This window comes from Oncorhynchus kisutch, linkage group LG22 (assembly GCF_002021735.2).
Source record: "Oncorhynchus kisutch isolate 150728-3 linkage group LG22, Okis_V2, whole genome shotgun sequence".
Taxonomy (NCBI): Eukaryota; Metazoa; Chordata; class Actinopteri; order Salmoniformes; family Salmonidae; genus Oncorhynchus; species Oncorhynchus kisutch.
In genome coordinates, this window is record NC_034195.2 from 4,871,153 (window position 1) to 4,892,670 (window position 21,518).

Genomic DNA, 21,518 nt, shown 5'->3' on the forward strand with positions numbered 1-21,518 from the left:
GCTTCCGGTCCAGACATCCCTAGCCGCGTCCTCAGAGCATGCGTAGACCAGCTGGCTGGTGTGTATACGGACATATTCAATCAGTCCCTATCCCAGTCTGCTGTCCCCACATGCTTCAAGATGACCACCATTGTTCCTGTTACCAAGAAAGCTATGGTAACTGAACTAAATGACTATCGCCCCATAGCTCTGACTTCGGTCATCATGAAGTGCTTTGAGAGACTAGTCAAGGAACATATCACCTCCACCCTACCTGTTACCCTAAACCCACTCCAATTTGTTTACCACACCAACAGGTCCACAGATGATGCAATCACCATCACACTGCACACTGCCCTATCCCATATGGACAAGAGGAATACCTATGTAAGAATGCTGTTCATTGACTACAGCTCAGCATTCAACACCATGGTAACCTACAAACTCATCATTAAGCTTGAGACCCTGGGTCTCGACCCCGCCCTGTGCAACTGGGTCCTGGACTTCCTGACGGGCCGACCCCAGATGGTGAAGGTAAGAAACAACATCTCCATGCCGCTGATCCTCAACACTGGGGCCCCACAAGGGTGCGTTCTCAGCACTCTCCTGTACTCCCTGTTCACCCACGACTGTGTGGCCATGCACGCCTCCAACTCAATCATCAAGTTTGCAGACGACACTACAGTGGTAGGCTTTATTACCAACAACGACGAGACAGCCTACAGGGAGGAGGTGAGGGCCCTAGGAGTGTGGTGTCAGGAAAATAACCTCTCACTCAATGTCAGCAAAACAAAAGAGATGATCGTGGACTTCAGGAAACAGCAAAGGGTGTACCCCCCTATCCACATCGACGGGACAACAGTGGAGAAGGTGGAACGTTTTAAGTTCCTCTGTGTACATATCACCGACAAACTGAAATGGTCCACACACACTGACGGTGTAGTGAAGAAGGCCCAACAGCGCCTCTTCAACCTCAGGAATCTGAAAAAATGTGGCTTTTATAGGTGCATAATTGAGAGCATCCTGTCGGGCTGTATGACCGCCTGGTACGGTCACTATCTATTCTTTACTATCTATTGCATCTTAGCCTCTCTGTCACTGCTCATCCATATATTTTATACTTATACTATATATTCTCAACCCATTCCTTTACTAGATTGTGTGTATTAGGTTTTGTTGTGGAATTTGTTAGATATTAGGTTTGTTGTGGAATTGTTAGATATTACCTGTTCGATATTACTGCACTGTCGGGACTAGAAGCACAAGCATTACGCTACACTCGCAATAACATCTGCTAACCATGTGTATGTGACAAATAACATTTGATTTGATATATAATGGGGAATTGATATACACTATCAATCAAACGCAAATAATTCACATTATGAAGATATGAAACAATGAATGTGCACAAATTGCCGTGAGAGAGCGCATTCTGGAAGTGCATTGCGCATCTGGGCGCATGGTCAATCCGACGTCTGCATCTGGGCGCATGGTCAATCCGACGTCTGCATCTGGGCGCATGGTCAATCCGACGTCTGCATCTGGGCGCATGGTCAATCCGACGTCTGCATCTGGGCGCATGGTCAATCCGACGTCTGCATCTGGGCGCATGGTCAATCCGACGTCTGCATCTGGGCGCATGGTCAATCCGACGTCTGCATCTGGGCGCATGGTCAATCCGACGTCTGCATCTGGGCGCATGGTCAATCCGACGTCTGCATCTGGGCGCATGGTCAATCCGACGTCTGCATTGGCCAATGCAGCATTTACGGGGATATGGCCTCAGCAGAAGTCAGGGCATTAGGTCCTCCCGGGTGGAGCAGTGGTCTAGGGCACTGCATCGCAGTGTGCCACCAGAGACTCTGGGTTCGCGCCCAGACTCTGTCGCAGCCAGCCGCAACCGGGAAGCCCGTGGGGCAATGTACAATTGGCCTAGTGTTGTCCAGGTTTGGAAGTGAGTTTGTGTTTATACAGGAAGCACCGCCCCCACTTACCAACCAACCATGTCAATGGGAGGTGGATGGCGATGCGGTACAGAGTTTGATTTGGTCTCTGCATTCCTCTGTGGGTCTCTGCAATTGCATCACACCCTCCATATGGAGCCACCGACCACATTTTCGGATTTTTAGTCTAGGCGTCCGTAATGGATTAGTTCACTGAGATTGGCACAAATATATATATTTGTTACTGCTCGACTAAAACAATCTCGGGCGACCAACAGCCTAACGACCAAACAATCGACCAGTCGACTAATTGGGATCAACGCGAGTGCACATGTACACACACACACTCTCTCTCTCCCTCTATCTATCCCAGGAACAATAGTGCCAAGGGAAAACCCGCTCTGCGTTTTGAGTGGCATTGACAGAGATGCTGAAATGGCCTATCATCGCTGCGAGAGAACAAAGTGGAGAAGCAAACAATGAGTCTATTGTCACAGACAGGGGTTAAGCGAAGTTGGACTCCCTTGATGTTGCCCTCCAGCTGGTTAAGCCATTAGATGTTGTGATCGGATCACCAGGCCTGCGATGGGTTCCAAATGGCGCCCCATTTCCTATATAGTGCCTTATTTTTAACGAGGGGGGAATAGCGCTCTGTTCAAAGTAGTGCACTATATATTGAATAGCGTGCAATTTTAAACACAACCTAGGGCTGCAGGCAGAGCTAGCCTAGGCAAAACTAGCTGTGGAGATATGAGAGTCTGTTGGACCACACAAGAAAAATCATTGCAAGGGCCACTACAAGCCGTATACCACCCCTTACGGAAAAACCACATGACTTCACAAGACATTTCCACATGTTTTGCACATGTGAAAACATGTGTTTTTGGAAATGTCACATGTGAAGTGTTCCAAATACAAATGTTTTCACATGTGAAAGGCCTGATTTATTGGCAAGAATATATTACTGCACTTCGATAAAAGTTGCCCGGAATCAAGTCAATATTTGTGTGATTATCAACTAAAAAGTTTAAGTGCAGAGGGACACTTGACATTAAGACCTAGAGTCAATGAGATCAAGCGTAAACACTCGATAGCTAACAATAAGGAGGATTTCTAGGTGTAGATTACATATCACATTCCAGTGTTCCAACTTGTAAGGCTACATGGGATCCCTTAGCGCAGCTCTATGCAGCCAATAGCAATTTCTGCTTCAAGTATAATGGCATGAGACACTTGTGGATTTGATAGCTCTAACACAGTTCCAAAACAATCGCTATGTGGGTGTCCACTAGCGTGGATATGATAGAATATTGCCCTAAACGTGCATAAATACTCTCTGGATTTGAAATTGCAACCATTTGTCAGAGGTAAGCATGTGGGATAATTCAGAGCTCAGGGATGATAAACATGTTTCCTACTAGTAATTAACAGTTGGAGGGTCATACAAGTGGATTTTTGCCAGTCGTATGTGGTAAATTCACTACTGCACTTTGAAATGTAGGTGGGGCATTGTGCTGGTGGGGGCTCATTAGCATATGTGGGGGCATGGTCTAGCATATGTTGTATTTGTGCCAACAAATTACTGTTACTGTTACTGTAACTTTTAAAATAACTTACTGCCAAGTAGTTTCCAGTTAAGAAATGAGTCATTCACAGCAACAAGTTCGCATTAAGTTACTGGAACATTCATAATAACCTCTTCACGGTGCAGCTCAGGGCTGCTCATTACCGACACATTATCTTACAGCATTTGCAGAATGAACAGTATCAAAGGATTTGCATTGGCATAACCATCAAACACTTAAACTGCTACAAAACTTCCACTGACGGTTGGCACAAATACACATTTTTCACCACACCTCCAAATATGCTAATGAGCCCCACCAGTATATTGCTCCCACCTATCAAAATAAAGTGATGATCGTCAATCTTATATTCCAAATATTAGGTAGAAAAATGTCCCATTATACCTACATGTTGACAAACTGTACCATGTGAGTGCACCTGTAAAGTTGACATTTTACCCCAGGTAATGACACTGTAGTACCCTTATTTTTTAAGAGTGTGTTAATATACAGTATGTTCCATGCAATTCGTATGAACCTGGTGGCACTGCAGACACATTGATGCACTTCCAACTAAAAGGTTCAAATCCCCAAAGAATTCATGTATACTCTATGTCAAGTGTCCTTGAGCACTGCTAGTTTTATGTTGGTGGTGATAATTGGACAATTATTTACTTGAATCTGGGCAGCTTTTAGCAAAGTGCAGAAGTGCATTCTTGCCAATAAGTATGTGGCCATATCTCTTTCACGCTCACAGATCTGGTGATGTAGCTGCACTATAGCAGGACATTTCTGTTTGCTAGCGACCAAGAAGTTATGAGTTCAAATTTCATTTAAGGCTGACTCCCAAATGTGGTCACAGTACAAGGTTGTACAGTAATTGAAATTAGAATACAGCATTATACTGACATTTTATAGAAATAACGCCTTCCAGTTGTTGTATATACACAACCGTCCAAAAGTTTGGGGTCACTTAGAAATGACTGGTGTTTTGCAGGAGTGATGGTTGCTGATAATGGGCCTCTGTACACCTATATAGATATTCCATTAACAATCTGCTGTTTCCAGCTACAATAGTCATTTACAACATTAACCATGTCTACACTGTATTTCTGATCAATTTACTGTTATTTTAAAGGACAAAAAATGTGCTTTTCTTTCAAAAACAAGGACACCTCTAAGTGACCCCAAACTTTTGAACGGTAGCGTAGGTGTATAAAACTATGAATAATTGTTCTTAAAAGAGAACCCTTCAAAAAGAAAAAATATATATAGAAAAAAGGAAACAAAAGTACAGTAGTTCGAGAAATGCATTTCTGGAAAGAGATCGGTATATAGCAGCACTTCAATCCACATCAATCTAGATCTATATGTTTATGGCTGCATTTGAGTTTGTGGAGAGATGTTCTCAGAGCCAATCAATGCATTCATTTAGAAGGGACGACATCCATCTCTCAGCCTTAGTGATTTATTGATCCCCTGCTCTCTTTAGCCAAACACATTGAATGAAATGAACCCAACTATTAAGCTCAATGGGAGTGGTCAAAATGCCAAAAATGTATATACAACAATATATAAGGTACGAGTGAAGGAACTGAAATTCTAACGTCTACAGTACAGTGCCCTGAGGCATCATCGCTGTAATTCATGTCATCGCGATCTCAAACTTCAAAAAGGTAAAAGCTAAAACAGAAAGATGTTACTTGTAGCCAATGGATGGTTGAATCCTGATCTACAACTCAGTGTTATTGGTTTCTCTCTTCATTTTGCCTTGGCTAAGTGCTCTCAGTGCGATCAATGCGACTGGTGGGTCCCTGGGGACTACAGTCATACTAATTAGGAGTGAAACAATAGGCCTGTTTTTTTTATTCATTAACAACGGACCGTTACTGTATATTTCACCATTAGTGTTTTGATTATATGAATTCATTTAATTTGACACATAGAATTCTGTTAACTACTTTTTCGAGTATTAAAATATACTGTATAGCTTACACACAAACGTACATACACACACACACACAAACGTACACACACACACACACACACACACACACAAACACACACAGTCAAAGCTGCTGTTCTAATATATACTATTGACTTCACTACCCACTTTATATTTATAAATACAGTCCATTATTATAGTGCGTATGACCTATTCTATTACTTCCACTACTTATTATTTTTGACTTGATTAGTCATGAATGTGCTGCATTGTTGAGGGAGATAGCACATAAGCATTCCCCTGCACCTTTTACACCTGGAGTAAACTGTGTATGTGACTAGGGCTGTTGCGGTGACCGTATTACCGCCACACCGGGCGGTCTTGAGTCAAATTCCACGTGACCATCTAGTCAAAGTAATTATGCTTCTCCAAGCTCTAATGCTGCTGATGGTCATTAGTAGCCTATCAAACTTGCTAACTGCCTGGTACTCAGCACTCTATTGTACCTCGAATCACTCTGACATCAATGCAAATGTGATCGAAAATCTAATCACACACTTCATAAGAGCCCATGAACTCATGTGGACCAACATTTCTATAGGCTATGTAATCTCACGCATATATTATTTAGTATGTAAAGACAAGATTAAATCAAGAATAGTCTGATGGTTGATAATATTAGCCTATCACTTGTGAATTATATATTATCACTATATATTACCACTTGTGAATGATGCCCAGTTTAAGGCAAGAAACTATGTTTTTATTTTGTGACGTTTTCTAATCATAGTCGCACACCTCATGTATCCTAGCCCATTGGCCTATATGTTTCAATAAGGTTAGTATCACACCTCATGTATCCTAGCCCATTGGCCTATATGTTTCAATAAGGTTAGTATCACACCTCATGTAGCCTAGCCCATAGTCCTATATGTTTAATAAGGTTAGTATCACACCTCATGTATCCTAGCCCATTGGCCTATATGTTTCAATAAGGTTAGTATCACACCTCATGTAGCCTAGCCCATAGTCCTATATGTTTAATAAGGTTAGTATCACACCTCATGTATCCTAGCCCATTGGCCTATATGTTTTGATTAGGTTAGGATCACACCTCATGTATCCTAGCCCATTGGCCTATATGTTTTGATTAGGTTAGGATCACACCTCATGTATCCTAGCCCATTGGCCTATATGTTTAAATAAGGTTAGTATCACACCTCATGTATCCTAGCCCATTGGCCTATATGTTTTGATAAGGTGTGTATCACAACTAACAAATAACTTCAAAGTTATGCACATTAATCCGCTTTACAAGAGGTGTAGAGCCTAACTGGCAAACATAAGCAGCGCGTAAGTTTCCAGTTTGGGGAAGATCATTTTAACCATAAAAATGCAGCTTTATCATAAAAGAATTACATGCATAATCGCATTTACGGTCCCTCTTGATAATGGTGTTTTCCGCTGATGGAACATTCATGCTTATAGCCTACTGCGCATTGCTGTGCTTATAATGTGAAGAAATAGCCTAATAGTTTATCAACATTCTAAGCTAAACGTTCTGATCTGTTGTGTCATCCTCATTGCGTAAAAAAGCTTTTGGGATGCTAGTGGTTGTATTAATTTGGGATCTATCGCATCCCAGAGTAAGTTTGGAATAGTTATTTCTCTCACAGAATAGAGTAGGTAAACTTTTGTACAATGGGGGATAGTAGATTGACAAAGGCTAGTGCTTTGCTGTTAGGCCTACTCATCTTATTGGCTGACGAAAAGTAAATGTGGAGAGTTCTTCTGTCACGTTGTTCGTAATAAAGATCGGACCAAGGCGCAGTGTACTTTGAGTTCCACATACTTTTAATGAATAAAGTGAAACTTAAGCAAATACAAAACAAATAAAGAATAAACGAACCGTGACGCCAATGCAGTGCGAACAGGCAACTAAACATAAACAATATCCCATCACCCACAGGTGGGAAAAAAAAATGCAACTTAAGTATGATCCCCAATTAGAGACAACGATAACCAGCTGCCTCTAATTGGGAATCATACAAATCACCAACATAGAAAATGAACCTAGAACCCCACATAGAAAATATAAACTAGAACAACCCCCCAGTCACGACCTGACCTACTCTACCATAGAAAATAAAAGCTTTCTACGGTCAGGACATGACATCTTCCAATATCTTCAATATGCACCTCGGAATTGGATAAGGATGTGCGCAGTTGCGTCCCTGATGTGTCTGTCTTCACTTGTAGCCTGTGAGAAAGACACGCTCACGTGTTGGGAAGCCATGTGAGTGAGGTGAGAGGTGCTTTGGAGCAAACAGCACTCAGGGAGAAGGGCTGCAAGAGGCATGGATTTTTTAGGGTGCATTATGGCCACACAAAGGGGAAATTCGAGGAATTATCAAGTGCTTCTCAAAATGTGAATGCGAGACTGACGAAGTGTGTACAATCTGCGCAAAAAAAACAAAGCAGAGCTCATGCCTTTCAAGATACTTTTTTCAAATCATCATTAGTCGCAACATGCAGCCTTACAATGTATTAAAAATCTAAACATATAGCCCAACGTATGTAGAACAACTCAAGTTACATGAATAACTCTAAATTAAACATATAGGAGTACATATTTCTTCACTAACCACTCAACACAGAATAGCCAAATGTGCTCACTCCCTCAAATCGTTTGGAGAAAATATCCTTTCTATTTTATTTAGCTTTGTATTCTTCATACTATAAACTAATGTAAAATAATGCCACGGAATTCTAAGCAAATCTTGTCTGATAAATGAACTAGTGTAGCCCACAGCCATATGGCATAGTGTCATCAGGACCTAACATAAGGACAACTCAGAGTATGCTATTCTGTTCTTCTGAAATATCATGTTTCTTTAGTCCTATCTAAAATAAACAATTCATTTATTCTGAAGGCGTAAGCTATATTACATGGATTTATTAGACTTTTTAAAATGTAGATGTTCCAAAGGTCTGTATCAGTGGCTTGTAGGCCATGTGTAGAAGCCAGGAGATGCTTAATGTGTAATTACCGTGAGGCCGACAGTTACCGACAGAGACCATCACCGGCTGATAAAATGTTGTGACCACCACAGCCCTAGGTGAGAACATAAACTGCTTGTGTACATAAACATTATGTGACAAATACATTTGACTTGATTTTGATTTGTTGATTTGATACACCCTCCATATGTATTTGAACAGTAGATTTAAGATATTAGGGTATTAATTATTTATTTATTTATTTGAGGGTACGTTCATAAATCAAAAAGAATAAGCCCTTTATGTATTACAGTAGTCAAAAGTTTAGTATTTGGTCCCATATTCCTTGCACGCAATGACTACATCAAGCTTGTGACTACAATTTGTTGGATGCATTTACGGTTTGTTTTGGTTGTGTTTTATGGCATGGCATTTATGGCATTATCAGGATTACATTTAGAAGTGTTCAGAAACATCTTATCTACTCACTCAAAAATAAAACGTGATGGATTCTCCAGTCACCGTGCAGACAGGGGGTATGTCTCTCCATTAGTATATACCTGATGGTAAAATGCAGACCGTTCTATCACCCGAGCGGTGAAACAACACTGAGCCATGCACGAGGGCACCCACCGTCCCAGAGAACTGGGTGATCTTATCGTGACTGTTGTATATATTCCACCTCAGGAGAACAACAAGCTGGCACTTAATGAACTGCAAAAGGACACTATAGGAACAAGGAGGAATCCTATTACACCGGCTACAATGCTCAACGCATGTGGCAGGGGCTACAGTCCATTACAGATTACAAAGGTAGACCTAGTCCGACGATGCCTCTCTACCAGAGAACTCAAAGCATTTTATGCAAGTTTTTACAAAAACAACACTGAGCCATGCACGAGGACACCCACCATCCCAGAGAACTGTGTGATCTTGCTCTCTGAGGCCAATGTGAGTAAGGTTTTCAATCTGGTCAAAACTCGCAAGGCCGCGGGGCTGGACGGTATACCAGGGCGCATTCTCAGAGCATGCGCAGACCAGCTGGTAGGCATCTTCATGGTCATTTTCAAACCTCTCCTTGTCCAAGTCTATAATCTCCACATGTCTCAAACTGACCACCTTCATTCCTGCCCCCAACAACTCTAAGGCTACCTGCCACAATGACTATCGCTCTGTAGCACTACCATCTGTAATCATAAAGTGCTTTGAAAGTCTGGTCACGGCACCCTAGACCCATTCCAAATTGCATACTGCCACAACAGATCTACATACGATGCAATCTCAACTGCACTCCATAATGTCCTCTCCTACCTGTACAAGAGGAATACCTATGTGAGAATGCTGGCTCACATTAACACCATTATCCCAGAAACCCTAGACCCACTCCAATTTGCATACCGCACCAACAGATCCACAGATGATGCAATCTATTGCACTCCACACTGCCCTTTCACACCTGGACAAAAGGAACACCTATGTGAGAATGCTATTCATTGACTACAGCTCAGTGTTCAACACCATAGTGCCCTCCAAGATCGTCACCAAGCTCGGGAAACTGGGACTGAAACCTCCCTCTGCAACTGAACTCGGGACTTCCTGACGGGCCGACCAGGTGCTGAGAGTAGGCAACACATCCTGTGCCACGTTGACCCTCAACACCGGGGCACCGCAAGTGTGTAAGCTTAGCCCTCTCCTGTACTTCTTGTTTACCCACGACTGCGTGGCCATGCACGACTCCAACTCCATCATCAAGTTTTCAGACAACACAACATTAACAGGCCGCAGTGCAGTGGGTCAAGAGCTTGAAGTTCCTCAGTGTCCACATCACTGAGGACTTAACATGGTCCTCTCACACCAGAGCAGTTGTGAAGAAGACATGGAAATGCCTCTTCTACATCAGGAGGCTGAAACGATTTGGCATAGCCCCTCAGATCCTCAGGAACTTTTACAGCTGCACCCGAGAGCATCTTGACTAGTTGTATCACCGTCTGATATGGCAACTGCACCTACAGAGAGTGGTGCGGACAGCCCAGCATATCACTTGGGGTGAGCTCCAAGCCTTTCAGGATGTACAGTGCTTTAGAAGGTATTCATACCCCTTGACCTATTCCACATTTTGTTGTGTTACAGCCTGAATTCAAAATGGATTCAATAACATTTAAAAAATCTCACCCATTTACACACAATACCCCATAATGACAAGGTGAAAACATATGTTTAGACATTTTTGCAAATTTATTGAAAAATAAACATCTCAAATACATAAGTATTCACACCTGAGTCCAAACTTTGTAGAAGCACCTTTGATGACAGCTTTGAGACATCTTTGGTATGTCTGTATCAGCTTTGCACATCTGGAGTTGGGGGGGGATCTTCTCCCATTCTTCCTTCCAGATTTTCTCAAGCTCTGTTAAGTTAGATGGGGATTGGCGGTGAACAGCAATCTTTCCACCGATTTTATATGGGATTCAAGTCTGGGCTTCGGCTGGGCCACTCAAGGACTTTCACATTCTTGTTCTGAAGCCATTCCAGCGTTGCTTTGGCTGTATGCTTGGGGTGATTGTCCTGTTGGAACGTAAATCTTTACTCCAGTCTAAGGTCGTCTGCGCTCTCTCATCATGTATTTGCCTGCATTTTGCTCCATTCATTATTCCTCTATCCTCACCAGTCTCCCAGTCCCTGCCACTGAAAAACATAAACATAGCATGATGCTGCCACCACCATGCTTTACGGTAGGGACGGTGTTAGATGGTTGATGAGCTGTGCCTGGTTTTCTCCAGACATAGCACTTTGCATTCAGGCCAAAGAGTAACATTTTTGTCTCATCTGACCACAACATATTTTGCCTTATGCTCTCAGCGTCTTTCATGTGCCTTTTTGCAAATTCTAGGCCAGCTGTCATGTGCCATTTTCTCAGAAGTGACATCTGTCTGGCCACTCTCCCATAAAACACAGATTGGTGAAGTGCTGTAGAGACTGTTGTCCTTCTAACAGGTTCTCCCATCTCAGTCAATGAACTATGTAGTTCTGTCAGAGTGGTCATTGGGTTCTTGGTCACCTCCCTGGCCAACACAACAAAATGTGGAATAAGTCAAGGGGTATGAATACTTTCTGAAGGCACTGTATATAACACCATAAGTATTTGTATATTCCTGCTATCAGTCACTTTTCAACCCTTTACATGGCTATCCTACTACCAGTCACTTTTCAACCCTGTTTACATGGCTATCCTACTACCAGTTAGTGTTGTCATGACCATCATTTTGACTTTGATACCAGATTTAGTATCATAATTCTCGATACCATCACGATACTCAATATCAAAACAATATCACTGCAAAAAAAATTAAAAAGTAATTTCACTGCATGTGATGCAGTGAAATCCAGGTCAGAATAGGTGCATATAGATGTCAGCCCCAATGCAATTATCATAATTCCTCTAATGGCACTTGATCCAGACAGAAACTCTCATTTAATTGTTGGGCATCTTTTCAATATCATTATTTGTGACCTGTTTCAAGAAGATAGGCATATGCCGCACGTCACTAGACAGCATTTTAACGTTTAAAAAAAATCCAAATGTGTTTTCTGGCACAAATGCCTTCTGGATCATGTGACGGTTCACTAACAGTAAACAGAAGACTTCAGTAGGGGTTCTTAAACAGCAGGGGTTCTTAAACTTTTTCAGCTCAAGACCCAAAATGAAAAAATCCCCTGACCCAAATCGTCCTCCATTGACCCAAATGAAGAACAAATTGTTTTTGATTATACAGTAGATGCATTCTCATAACTTGCGATCCACCTCTTACATGCTTAGGGCCCACTTTGGGTCACGACCCCTAGTTTAAGAAACCCTGATCTACAGTACAGAAGACATTGCAAAAAAACTGTGATGCCTTTGGCTATCTGGCTCTAGAGATCACTACTCTACACTTCACTATATCAATAAAGTGAAGCATTTAAGACGAAAGATCAGTGGGGCCAGTGATATCATGACAATTACAATGTGTAGCATAACAGTACAGAGAGTCGATAGAACTCCATAGCTTTGGGGAATAGGCGCATGCAGGGACATGCAACGGGAGTCAACCACTAGCCTGATGTGAGGTTTCACTTCTCACATATCTATGATCTATGAGTGTGGGGGGGGGGGATTTGTCGCTCATTGAAAGGTTTAAAAGATCCGTCCGAAGAGGATATGGACACAAAGTAAAGGCTGAACATACTGTGGTTACGCAGGCGGGCATGCACACACACACATAGCACACGCACACACATGTGCAAGAGAGCTCACACACGCATGCACACATAGAGAAGAGGGGGGTTATAGGAGATCTCCTACCATCCTGTTCTGTCTTTGTTAGCTCTACTAGTTTCTTCTGTTTCAGTGTGTCCACCACGTCGGCCAGGCTTCCTTTACGGCGTTCCGGTGTTCTGAAGGCGGATCCGCCTAGCAGCTCGCCGCAATCCTGGGAACACTCCTCAGGCTTTGGTGGAGATATAGAGTTATTCCGGTAGGAGTTCAAGGAACAGCCCTTGCTACTAGCATTGTCCTATAGGAACAAATAAAACAGGGGTGTTTTGGAATTAGTGGAATGACAATACTAGGACTTTTTCATTTGTTCTTTAGTAGCTTATGGCCATTATTTCAACTTATCACCTGCCACAAAGTTAAGTGTAACTTACAATCTATTTCTCTAACAACTTTGAACTTTTCATCACCTCTCTATTGATATCCCTAGACTAATGTCTGTGGGTGTTGTTGCTGTGGGTGTTGTTTAAATTGTTGCGTAAATCATGGCAATCATCTTCTTACAGCAGAATTTAGACTCGGGCCAGGTTGCAAATCTCTGTATTGGCAGCCAGAGAGTGACACCGTGGCACAGAGGGACTGCCATGGCAGTGGGGAAAGGTCAAGTTGAGATATATGTCCCAAATGGCTTCCTATTCCCTATGTAGTGCACTACCCATAGGGCTCAGGTTAAAAGTAGCGCACTATATAGGGAATAGGGTGCCATTTGGGACAGACACCATAACTCAGCGGTTTCGCAACAAAGACAGTCCCCTTCGGGCTTGTACCAAGAACACGGTTACGGATATCCCCTCCCTCCATCTTGTGATTGACGAATGCAACTCAATACAGAAGAATGACACCGGTCATACATAGACTGTGGGGCAAGGGTGAGAGGTACATTTTTACAACTGTCATGCATGGAGATAGCTCTTTTTAACCTGAAAAGGCCAGCTAACTCTGACCCTATGTCAAAGAATCCCACAGATGACTGACGATGACCATTTGGGGCGAGAGATTCAGCCATGCTTTTTGTAGGACTATGAGTTTTTGTGACACTGAATAAACTTCCATCAGCTAACATATGTGACTCGTTTCAGGATACTAGGTGTATGTCATACGTCACTACTCCACAGGAGAGCGATTAGTACAGAAACTTCTTTATTTTAATCTAAATGCGTTTTTTGGGGGGGCAGAAATGCCTTCTGGAACATGTGAACTTTCATGTGCCTAAATAACAAATATTTATGCCATCTGTAGATATGAATACAATTGTTAAATTACGAGCCTAGTTGGTTTAGCCACAGAAAAAGAAAGCAAACTTCCCGCTAGCCATGATTGGCTGAGATAATGAGTTCGGACCGGCCTGCCATGCTTCTGTCTATTTGAGCTGGTCACTATGTGTAGGTAATCCTGTCTAACACGGCTTTTTAAAATAAATATCCCATAGTAGAACTGCATAAGTGTTGCTCTCCACCTTCTGGAGGACCGAGTTTTGAAATCAGTGTAATTCGAGTTTAATAGCTAAAGAGATGGAGAAAACACCTGTCTTTGGATTACATCTTCAAACTAAGGGCAACCATGGCATCTGTGACAGAGAAGGAGAAGCGTCCAGCCATGTATACGTAAGATAGTCTAGCTAGCTACATTTTCAGATATTACACATTTCTAATTTTGTCAGAAAGTCATTTTCATTTCAAGATAAAGTGTACTGTTGGCTCGCTAGCTAATGTTACGTGAATGATCTGTGTAGTAATATTATTTGCATTTCAGAGCTAGTTTGCTAGTTATAGCCGAATGTTAGCTAGCTAACATTGCACCTGGTTGGTTAGCTACCTGCAGATTCACGCAGGGTAGTAACATTATGAGTTGGGATTATGGTTCATTACTTAGCTAGCTACATGTCTAAACAAAAGACTCCACTATGCAAGTATCCATTTCAATAGATGTTCATGTTCATGATGTCACTGTGATATGACAGCTGTTGATAGACGTATTTGGTAAATTGGCTCACACATGGCCGGTGTCAGTAAACGTGGGCAAAAAAGCGTAAATTGTTGACAGCAGCACAGTTGCAGTTAGCAATACTCTGGATAACATAAAAACTGCCTAACCAGCTCTGCTAGGGCGAGTAAAATGGTCAGAGTGAGCTGTTCTCTCATTTGTGTCTGTAATTAGCTAGCCAACGTTAGCCAGTTAGCTTGCTAGACTGCTGTTAGGACAGAACGCTCGGATCAACCCTTAAAAAGATGGATGGGGATGAAGCTTAAAAGGGTGTGAACGATGCTGAACGGGTGTACTTTTATCCAAAGTAAAAAACAAATTCAAATTTTGATACATAAGATCCTACGGGCTTTGGTCAAAAGTAGTGCACTATATAGGGAATAAGGTGCCATTTGGGACGCCGTTTGGTATTGAATGCACATTGTCCATCAGTAGACACTCTAGCACAGGTGGCCTGACGAGAGGTTTATTCCTGTATGTTTTCTCCTCCTCTTACAGAGCGGGGGGGTTCTCCAAGAACTTTAGATGGCTTTGACTAACAGCGACATCTTAAGACCTCCTTGCAACTGTTCCAAGAGGCATTTGTCTTAAAGAGGAAGATTCCTCTGTAATAGGGCCCAGTGGCAGTGTGTCAATCTGACGGAGAGTGTGTGTGTTTGTGTGTGTCTCACTGTCTGAGTAGGGCCTATACTCTCCCAGTCCGACTCAGGCTGGCTGTCTCTGATTGGCTGGTGCTCCTCTGGGAGGGGTTTGCCGTGCAGAGGGGGCGTAACTGGCTGGTCATGGCTTTCTCTGTCCTCATTGGCCCAGCCCATACTGTCCTGACCTATCGCTTCCTCTTCCTCTGTCGCCAGGAGAAACGGAGGTGTGGCTCGCTTGGACGACATCATTCTATAAGGAAACAGGGAGAGGGAAAACATTTATGAATTTCCTCAATATTCAGGCATATCTACAGTTTTTCAATCTTGAAGCAGATATGCACCCGCTGGGAATAACCCAAAACAACCCCTATAATTGAATTCCAGGATTAGGGTGGATGGCAGGATGATAGAATGCTCTCATACTGGAAGAGAAAGACATAAAGAAATTGTGAACCACAGGAAGACTTCCTGGATTAAGCGGATGTTGCTGATGGCAGATCACATGGAGATAAAGACCCAAACTCTGATGTGGGTTTTATCAGTGGTGTGACTCCATTGCCTACTGATTCCTAGAAGTTGAGTATTGAGGTCCATCATCAGGAAGACAATCACGACTACACTGCAAAACAAGTCCTTCTAGTGTGTGGTTTTTACACTTGTTTTTTTTATAAAACTAGTTGCTCCTGCCAAAACTAGCATCTGGATTTAAAAGCACTGCTGTGCAGAGGGGTTTCTCTGTCTCCTTCTCCAGTGGAATTTATAGGTTATTTTGAGGTTTTTGAATAACTTCGTTAAAGGTGCAATAAACAGAAATCGCTCTGCCATTTCCTGGTTGCTAAAACTCAAATTGTTCACCTAATTTCACTTCATGTGACAAAACAAGCAATGCATAATGTAAAGAATCATTGTACCGTCTAAACCGCTGTGAAATATATTTTCAATAACCCAAAATGTTGTATTTTCAGCTGCTTGAAGCTGGTGTACAAAACCAAAAGAAAAAGACGCAAAAACAAAACTTAAGAGCGGGAAGCATAGAAATAGCGTGCTTAGAAAAGATCTATCGCTTATAGACTTGCTTTCAATGAGAAAGACATTCTCATTAGTCGCCCAACAAGTGATATATTGCGGCTTTAAAACCTTCACTGAATGTTTCAATAAGACTGTTCATTTGGGATTGAGCACAGATAGGACACGTGGAAATTCATTTCCTTAAGCATTAATCACGCAAACACATTTATTTTTAATTGTGAAAGGCATTAGGGATATTCAAAACTATAATTGTCTGTTGTGTATCAATGGAATTGGTCCACTGTGCCACCAGGTTGGAGTTAGCAAGCAATGTTATTGTTTTTTACGCATAAAGCTGTCAATTTTTGTCTATTCAAAAATAACCCATTTTAGAAGGAAACAAGCAATCATTAAGATCAGGTGTGGCAAATTAGTGGGTACAGCCAACACACCTGAACACACTTACTAAGATAGAGGCTAGAGAGAGCTTTGTTGATGCTGAAAATGGAATGTATATGTTTTTAAAGAATATTCTTTGAACATTCTCTAATTGTCATTAAAGTGTTCTTGTGTTTTTTCATGGAATGTTCTCTGAACAATTTGACAACATGACTTTAAATAGAACCACGAGAAAACCTGTAAGAACCTTAACGCTGAAGTACTGGAATTCACACAGAAGAACATTGTTTCTTAAAGTTCTCTGAACTATGAGAACATTCCCAATGTCAAACCAATTGGAGAACATTCCTAGAACATTCCCAATGTCAAACCAATTGGAGAACATTCCTAGAACATTCCCAATGTCAAACCAATTGGAGAACATTCCTAGAACATTCCCAATGTCAAACCAATTGGAGAACATTCCTAGAACATTCCCAATGTCAAACCAATTGGAGAACATTCCTAGAACATTCCCAATGTCAAACCAATTGGAGAACATTCCTAGAACATTACCAAACTTGAAATTAATTGTAATGTAACCATGTTTGAACTTTTGGGAAATGTTCTGTTAAAGTAATGAAATATCAAGGAAATGACAGTGGGCTTGATTCAAAGTGGCCTTCTGTGTAAACCTGTATTTCCTAACGCAAAGCCTCCTCCTGACCGTGCCACGTCAATAAATCACTTGCTGCAATTACTTTACACACAAACCCCCTCAAAACTATTGTTAAGTGTTGATTGCCAATACAAAAGCTGCATGCCAATTCTCCACTCTTCTCCCAAAGTGTACATTTGCACACTTACTGTCATGGATTTAACAATGGCGTAACGCTTACACCGATCACATGATACCAAATCCATGACAGAGAGTGTGCAAGCGCACACTCGGGGAGAAGGGTGGCGAATTGGGCCTCAAGCCAAATGGGATTATAAAGTGGGAACATGAGAGTTGTGTTTCACGCCAAAGACAATCAAAGCCCAAAGATTCTATGAAGTAGAACAGTATTAGCACTCCATAAATCACGCAGGACGGTTTATCTTTGAAGTGTTCTGTCTCTTGGGCCCTCTGACACGTAAATCCAACCCTTACTCAAATATCTACGAGAGACGGACGGACAGACAGACAGACAGACAGACAGACAGACAGACAGACAGACAGACAGACAGACAGACAGACAGACAGACAGACAGACAGACAGACAGACAGAGAAAGAAGGGGAGAGGAAAGTTGAGAAAGAAAGAGAGAGAACAAAACGGGAAGGAAATGCTAGCAGGTACCCCACAGTAGCAGGTATCCCACAGTAGCAGGTGCCCCACAGTAGCAGGTATCCCACAGTAGCAGGTGTCCCACAGTAGCAGGTGTCCCACAGTAGCAGGTATCCCACAGTAGCAGGTGTCCCACAGTAGCAGGTATCCCACAATAGCAGGTGTCCCACAGTAGCAGGTATCCCACAGTAGCAGGTGTCCCACAGTAGCAGGTATCCCACAGTAGCAGGTATCCCACAGTAGCAGGTATCCCACAGTAGCAGGTATCCCACAGTAGCAGGTATCCCACAGTAGCAGGTGTCCCACAGTAGCAGGTATCCCACAGTAGCAGGTATCCCACAGTAGCAGGTATCCCACAGTAGCAGGTATCCCACAGTAGCAGGTAGCCCATAGTAGCAGGTATCCCACAGTAGCAGTTATCCCACAGTAGCAGGTATCCCACAGTAGCAGGTATCCCACAGTAGCAGGTGTCTGGAAGCATATGATCATAGGTGGACGTTCTGCAACTGTCACCTGGAGAAAATGATACATCGTATGTGCTGAAAAGAACCTTGGAGAGAGGGGACAGGGTCAGCACTAACTTTGTGTGTGTTGTTGTGAGTATGTGTATGCTTGCATGTATGTGTGTGTTGGTGTGAGTATGTGTATGCTTGCATGTATGTGTGTGTTGGTGTGAGTATGTGTATGCTTGCATGTATGTGTGCGTTCAAAAGGGTGTGAGATGGTTGTGTGATTGTGCGCAAAGCCAAACTTGGACAGGAGAGGCCCCTTGCATAAAGTCACACGTCCGTCCTTGCAAAGATGACATCTGACGCCAGCCCTGACCCGACCGTGACACTGAAGATAGCATCGGTTAATTAACCCACCAAATCCATCTACTGTGTTCCTCTGTATTGCTATCATGCTCACTCCCTACAGGCTGTATCACAACCGGCCGTGATTGGGAGTCCCATGGGGCGGCGCACAATTGGCCCCGCGTGGTCTGGGTTTGGCCGGTGTAGGTGCGTCATTGTAAATAAGAATTTGTTCTTAACTGACTTGCCAAGTTAAAGAAAGGCTACATTTAGATTTAAAAAGGGAAAATTCACACTTTTTCAACATAAAATGCATAATCTCCAGCACCACCGCAATGTGGTGTGAAAATGTTAAAATGTCTATGTTCTATAGTTAAAAAGATAGAAGTGTTTCTGATGACATCATCTGGAGACACTCGTGACATCATCTGATGTGCATCATGTGATAAAACAAAAATATGAGCAGGTTAGTAAGCAACTGATATGGAATACACACTTAACCCAGGCCCATAGGCTAGCATAAAAACTGTACACAATCAACAACAAACCCAGTAGTATGCGCCATCTCCCAATGCCATTCAATACAATATCACAATGCTTCATGTAAGGAACCAGAGAGTCTGGCCCTCCAGTCAGAGTTAGCTATATGAAATTTCACGCCCCCTGCATAACAGAATACAGACAGACAGACAGACAGACAGACAGACAGACAGACAGGCAGGCAGGCAGGCAGGCAGGCAGGCAGGCAGGCAGACAGACAGACAGACAGACAGACAGACAGACAGACAGACAGACAGACAGACAGACAGACAGACAGACAGACAGACAGACAGACAGACAGACAGACAGACAGACAGACAGACAGACAGACAGACAGACAGACAGACAGACAGACAGACAGACAGACAGACAGACAGACAGACAGACAGACAGACAGACAGACAGACAGACAGACAGACAGACAGACAGACAGACAGACAGACAGACAGACAGACAGACAGACAGACAGACAGACAGACAGACAGACAGACAGACAGACAGACAGACAGACAGACAGACAGACAGACAGACAGACAGACAGACAGACAGACAGACAGACAGACAGACAGACAGACAGACAGACAGACAGACAGACAGACAGACAGACAGACAAGACAGACAGACAGACAGACAGACAGACAGACAGACAGACAGACAGACAGACAGACAGACAGACAGACAGACAGACAGACAGACAGACAGACAGACAGACAGACAGACAGACAGACAGACAGACAGACAGACAGACAGACAGACAGACAGACAGACAGACAGACAGACAGACAGACAGACAGACAGACAATAAGAGTTCACATATAGACCCATATGTCCCTTGACTCCAGATAACAATCCAAATTTACTACAACGCTTCAGCGGCTAACACACCAAGCGAATCGATAAGCGTGTTGCTTATCGATTTGGGCGGGGGGCAGAGGGTAGAAGAGGGGTTGAGGAAAAAGGAGAGAAGAAAGAAGGTGGCCTATATTTAGCTGACAATATTGCCGCCTGCTGTGTTCATGGGAGCTTAAGAGCTAGCTAGTTTCTTGGAACTGAGATATCATATGGCCTGGAATGCCTGGACCTCATAAAATCGCTGCCACTGATAGTATCATCACGCAACAGACCCTGAGCTGTTTGTTAGTGTTAATGAGACCAACAGACCGTGTGTAGTTAGTTAGCATTAGCCAGACCCAATCATAGAAAATAGCAATAACAAGAATGCATTGCTGTTTAGTCCTCAAACAGACACTATAGTCTAATCTAACAATAACCATTTTTCATAAATTCCGTTCAAATTATCTCAGGCTTACATTGAGGGCCATCAATGAAGAGCCCAACCGTTGCAGATACATTATATATACAAAAGTATGTGGACACCCCTTCAAATGATTGGATTTGGCTATTTCAGCCACACCCGTTGCTGACAGGTGTATCAAATCGAGCACACTGCCATACAATCTCCATAGACAAGCATCCGTAGTAGAATGGCCTTACTGAAGAGCTCAGTGACTTTCAATGTGGCAACGTCATAGTACGCCACCTTTCCAACAGGTCAGTTCGTAATGTTTTTTGCCGTGCTAGACCTGTCCCGGTCAACTGTAAGTGCTGTTATTGTGAAGTGGAAAAGTCTAGGAGCAGCAACGGCTCAGACGCGAAGTGGTAGGCCAAAAGTGAAGTGATGGACAAATGTGGGTTTGTCAAATGCCAGGAGAACGCTACCTGCCCCAATGCATAGTGCCAACTGTAAAGTTTGGTGGAGGAGGACTAGGCCCCTTAGTTCCAGTGAAGGGAATCTTAACGCTACAGCATACAATTACATTCTAGATGATTCTGGGCTTCCAACTTTGTGGAAGGCCCTTTCATGTTTCAGCATGACAATGCCCCAGTGCACAAAGCGAGGTCCATACAGAAATGGTTTGTTAAGATCGGTGTGGAAGAACTTGACTGGCCTGCACAGAGCCCTGACCTCAACCACATCGAACACCTTTGGGATGAATTGGAACGCCGACTGCGAGCCAGGCCTAATCGCCCAACATCAGTGCCCAACCTCACTAATGCTCTTGTGGCTGAATGGAAGCAAGTCCCCGCAGCAATGTTC

At 43.0% G+C, this 21,518-nt stretch overlaps 1 protein-coding gene across 3 annotated transcripts in view; it reads right to left on the reverse strand.

Annotated features, from left to right (window-relative positions):
* The window catches only part of LOC109867649 (transcription factor SOX-6), a 172,931-nt gene that overhangs the window by 77,566 nt on the left and 73,847 nt on the right, over positions 1–21,518 (reverse strand). For all 3 annotated transcript variants that reach the window (XM_031801671.1, XM_031801672.1, XM_031801673.1), the window contains exons 3-4: positions 15,402–15,621; positions 12,778–12,988 (exon numbers count right to left, since the gene is read on the reverse strand). In XM_031801671.1, coding sequence (XP_031657531.1) covers positions 12,778–12,988; positions 15,402–15,620 — 430 coding nt within the window. In that variant the 5' untranslated portion in view covers position 15,621. The remainder of the gene's footprint in view (positions 1–12,777; positions 12,989–15,401; positions 15,622–21,518) is intronic.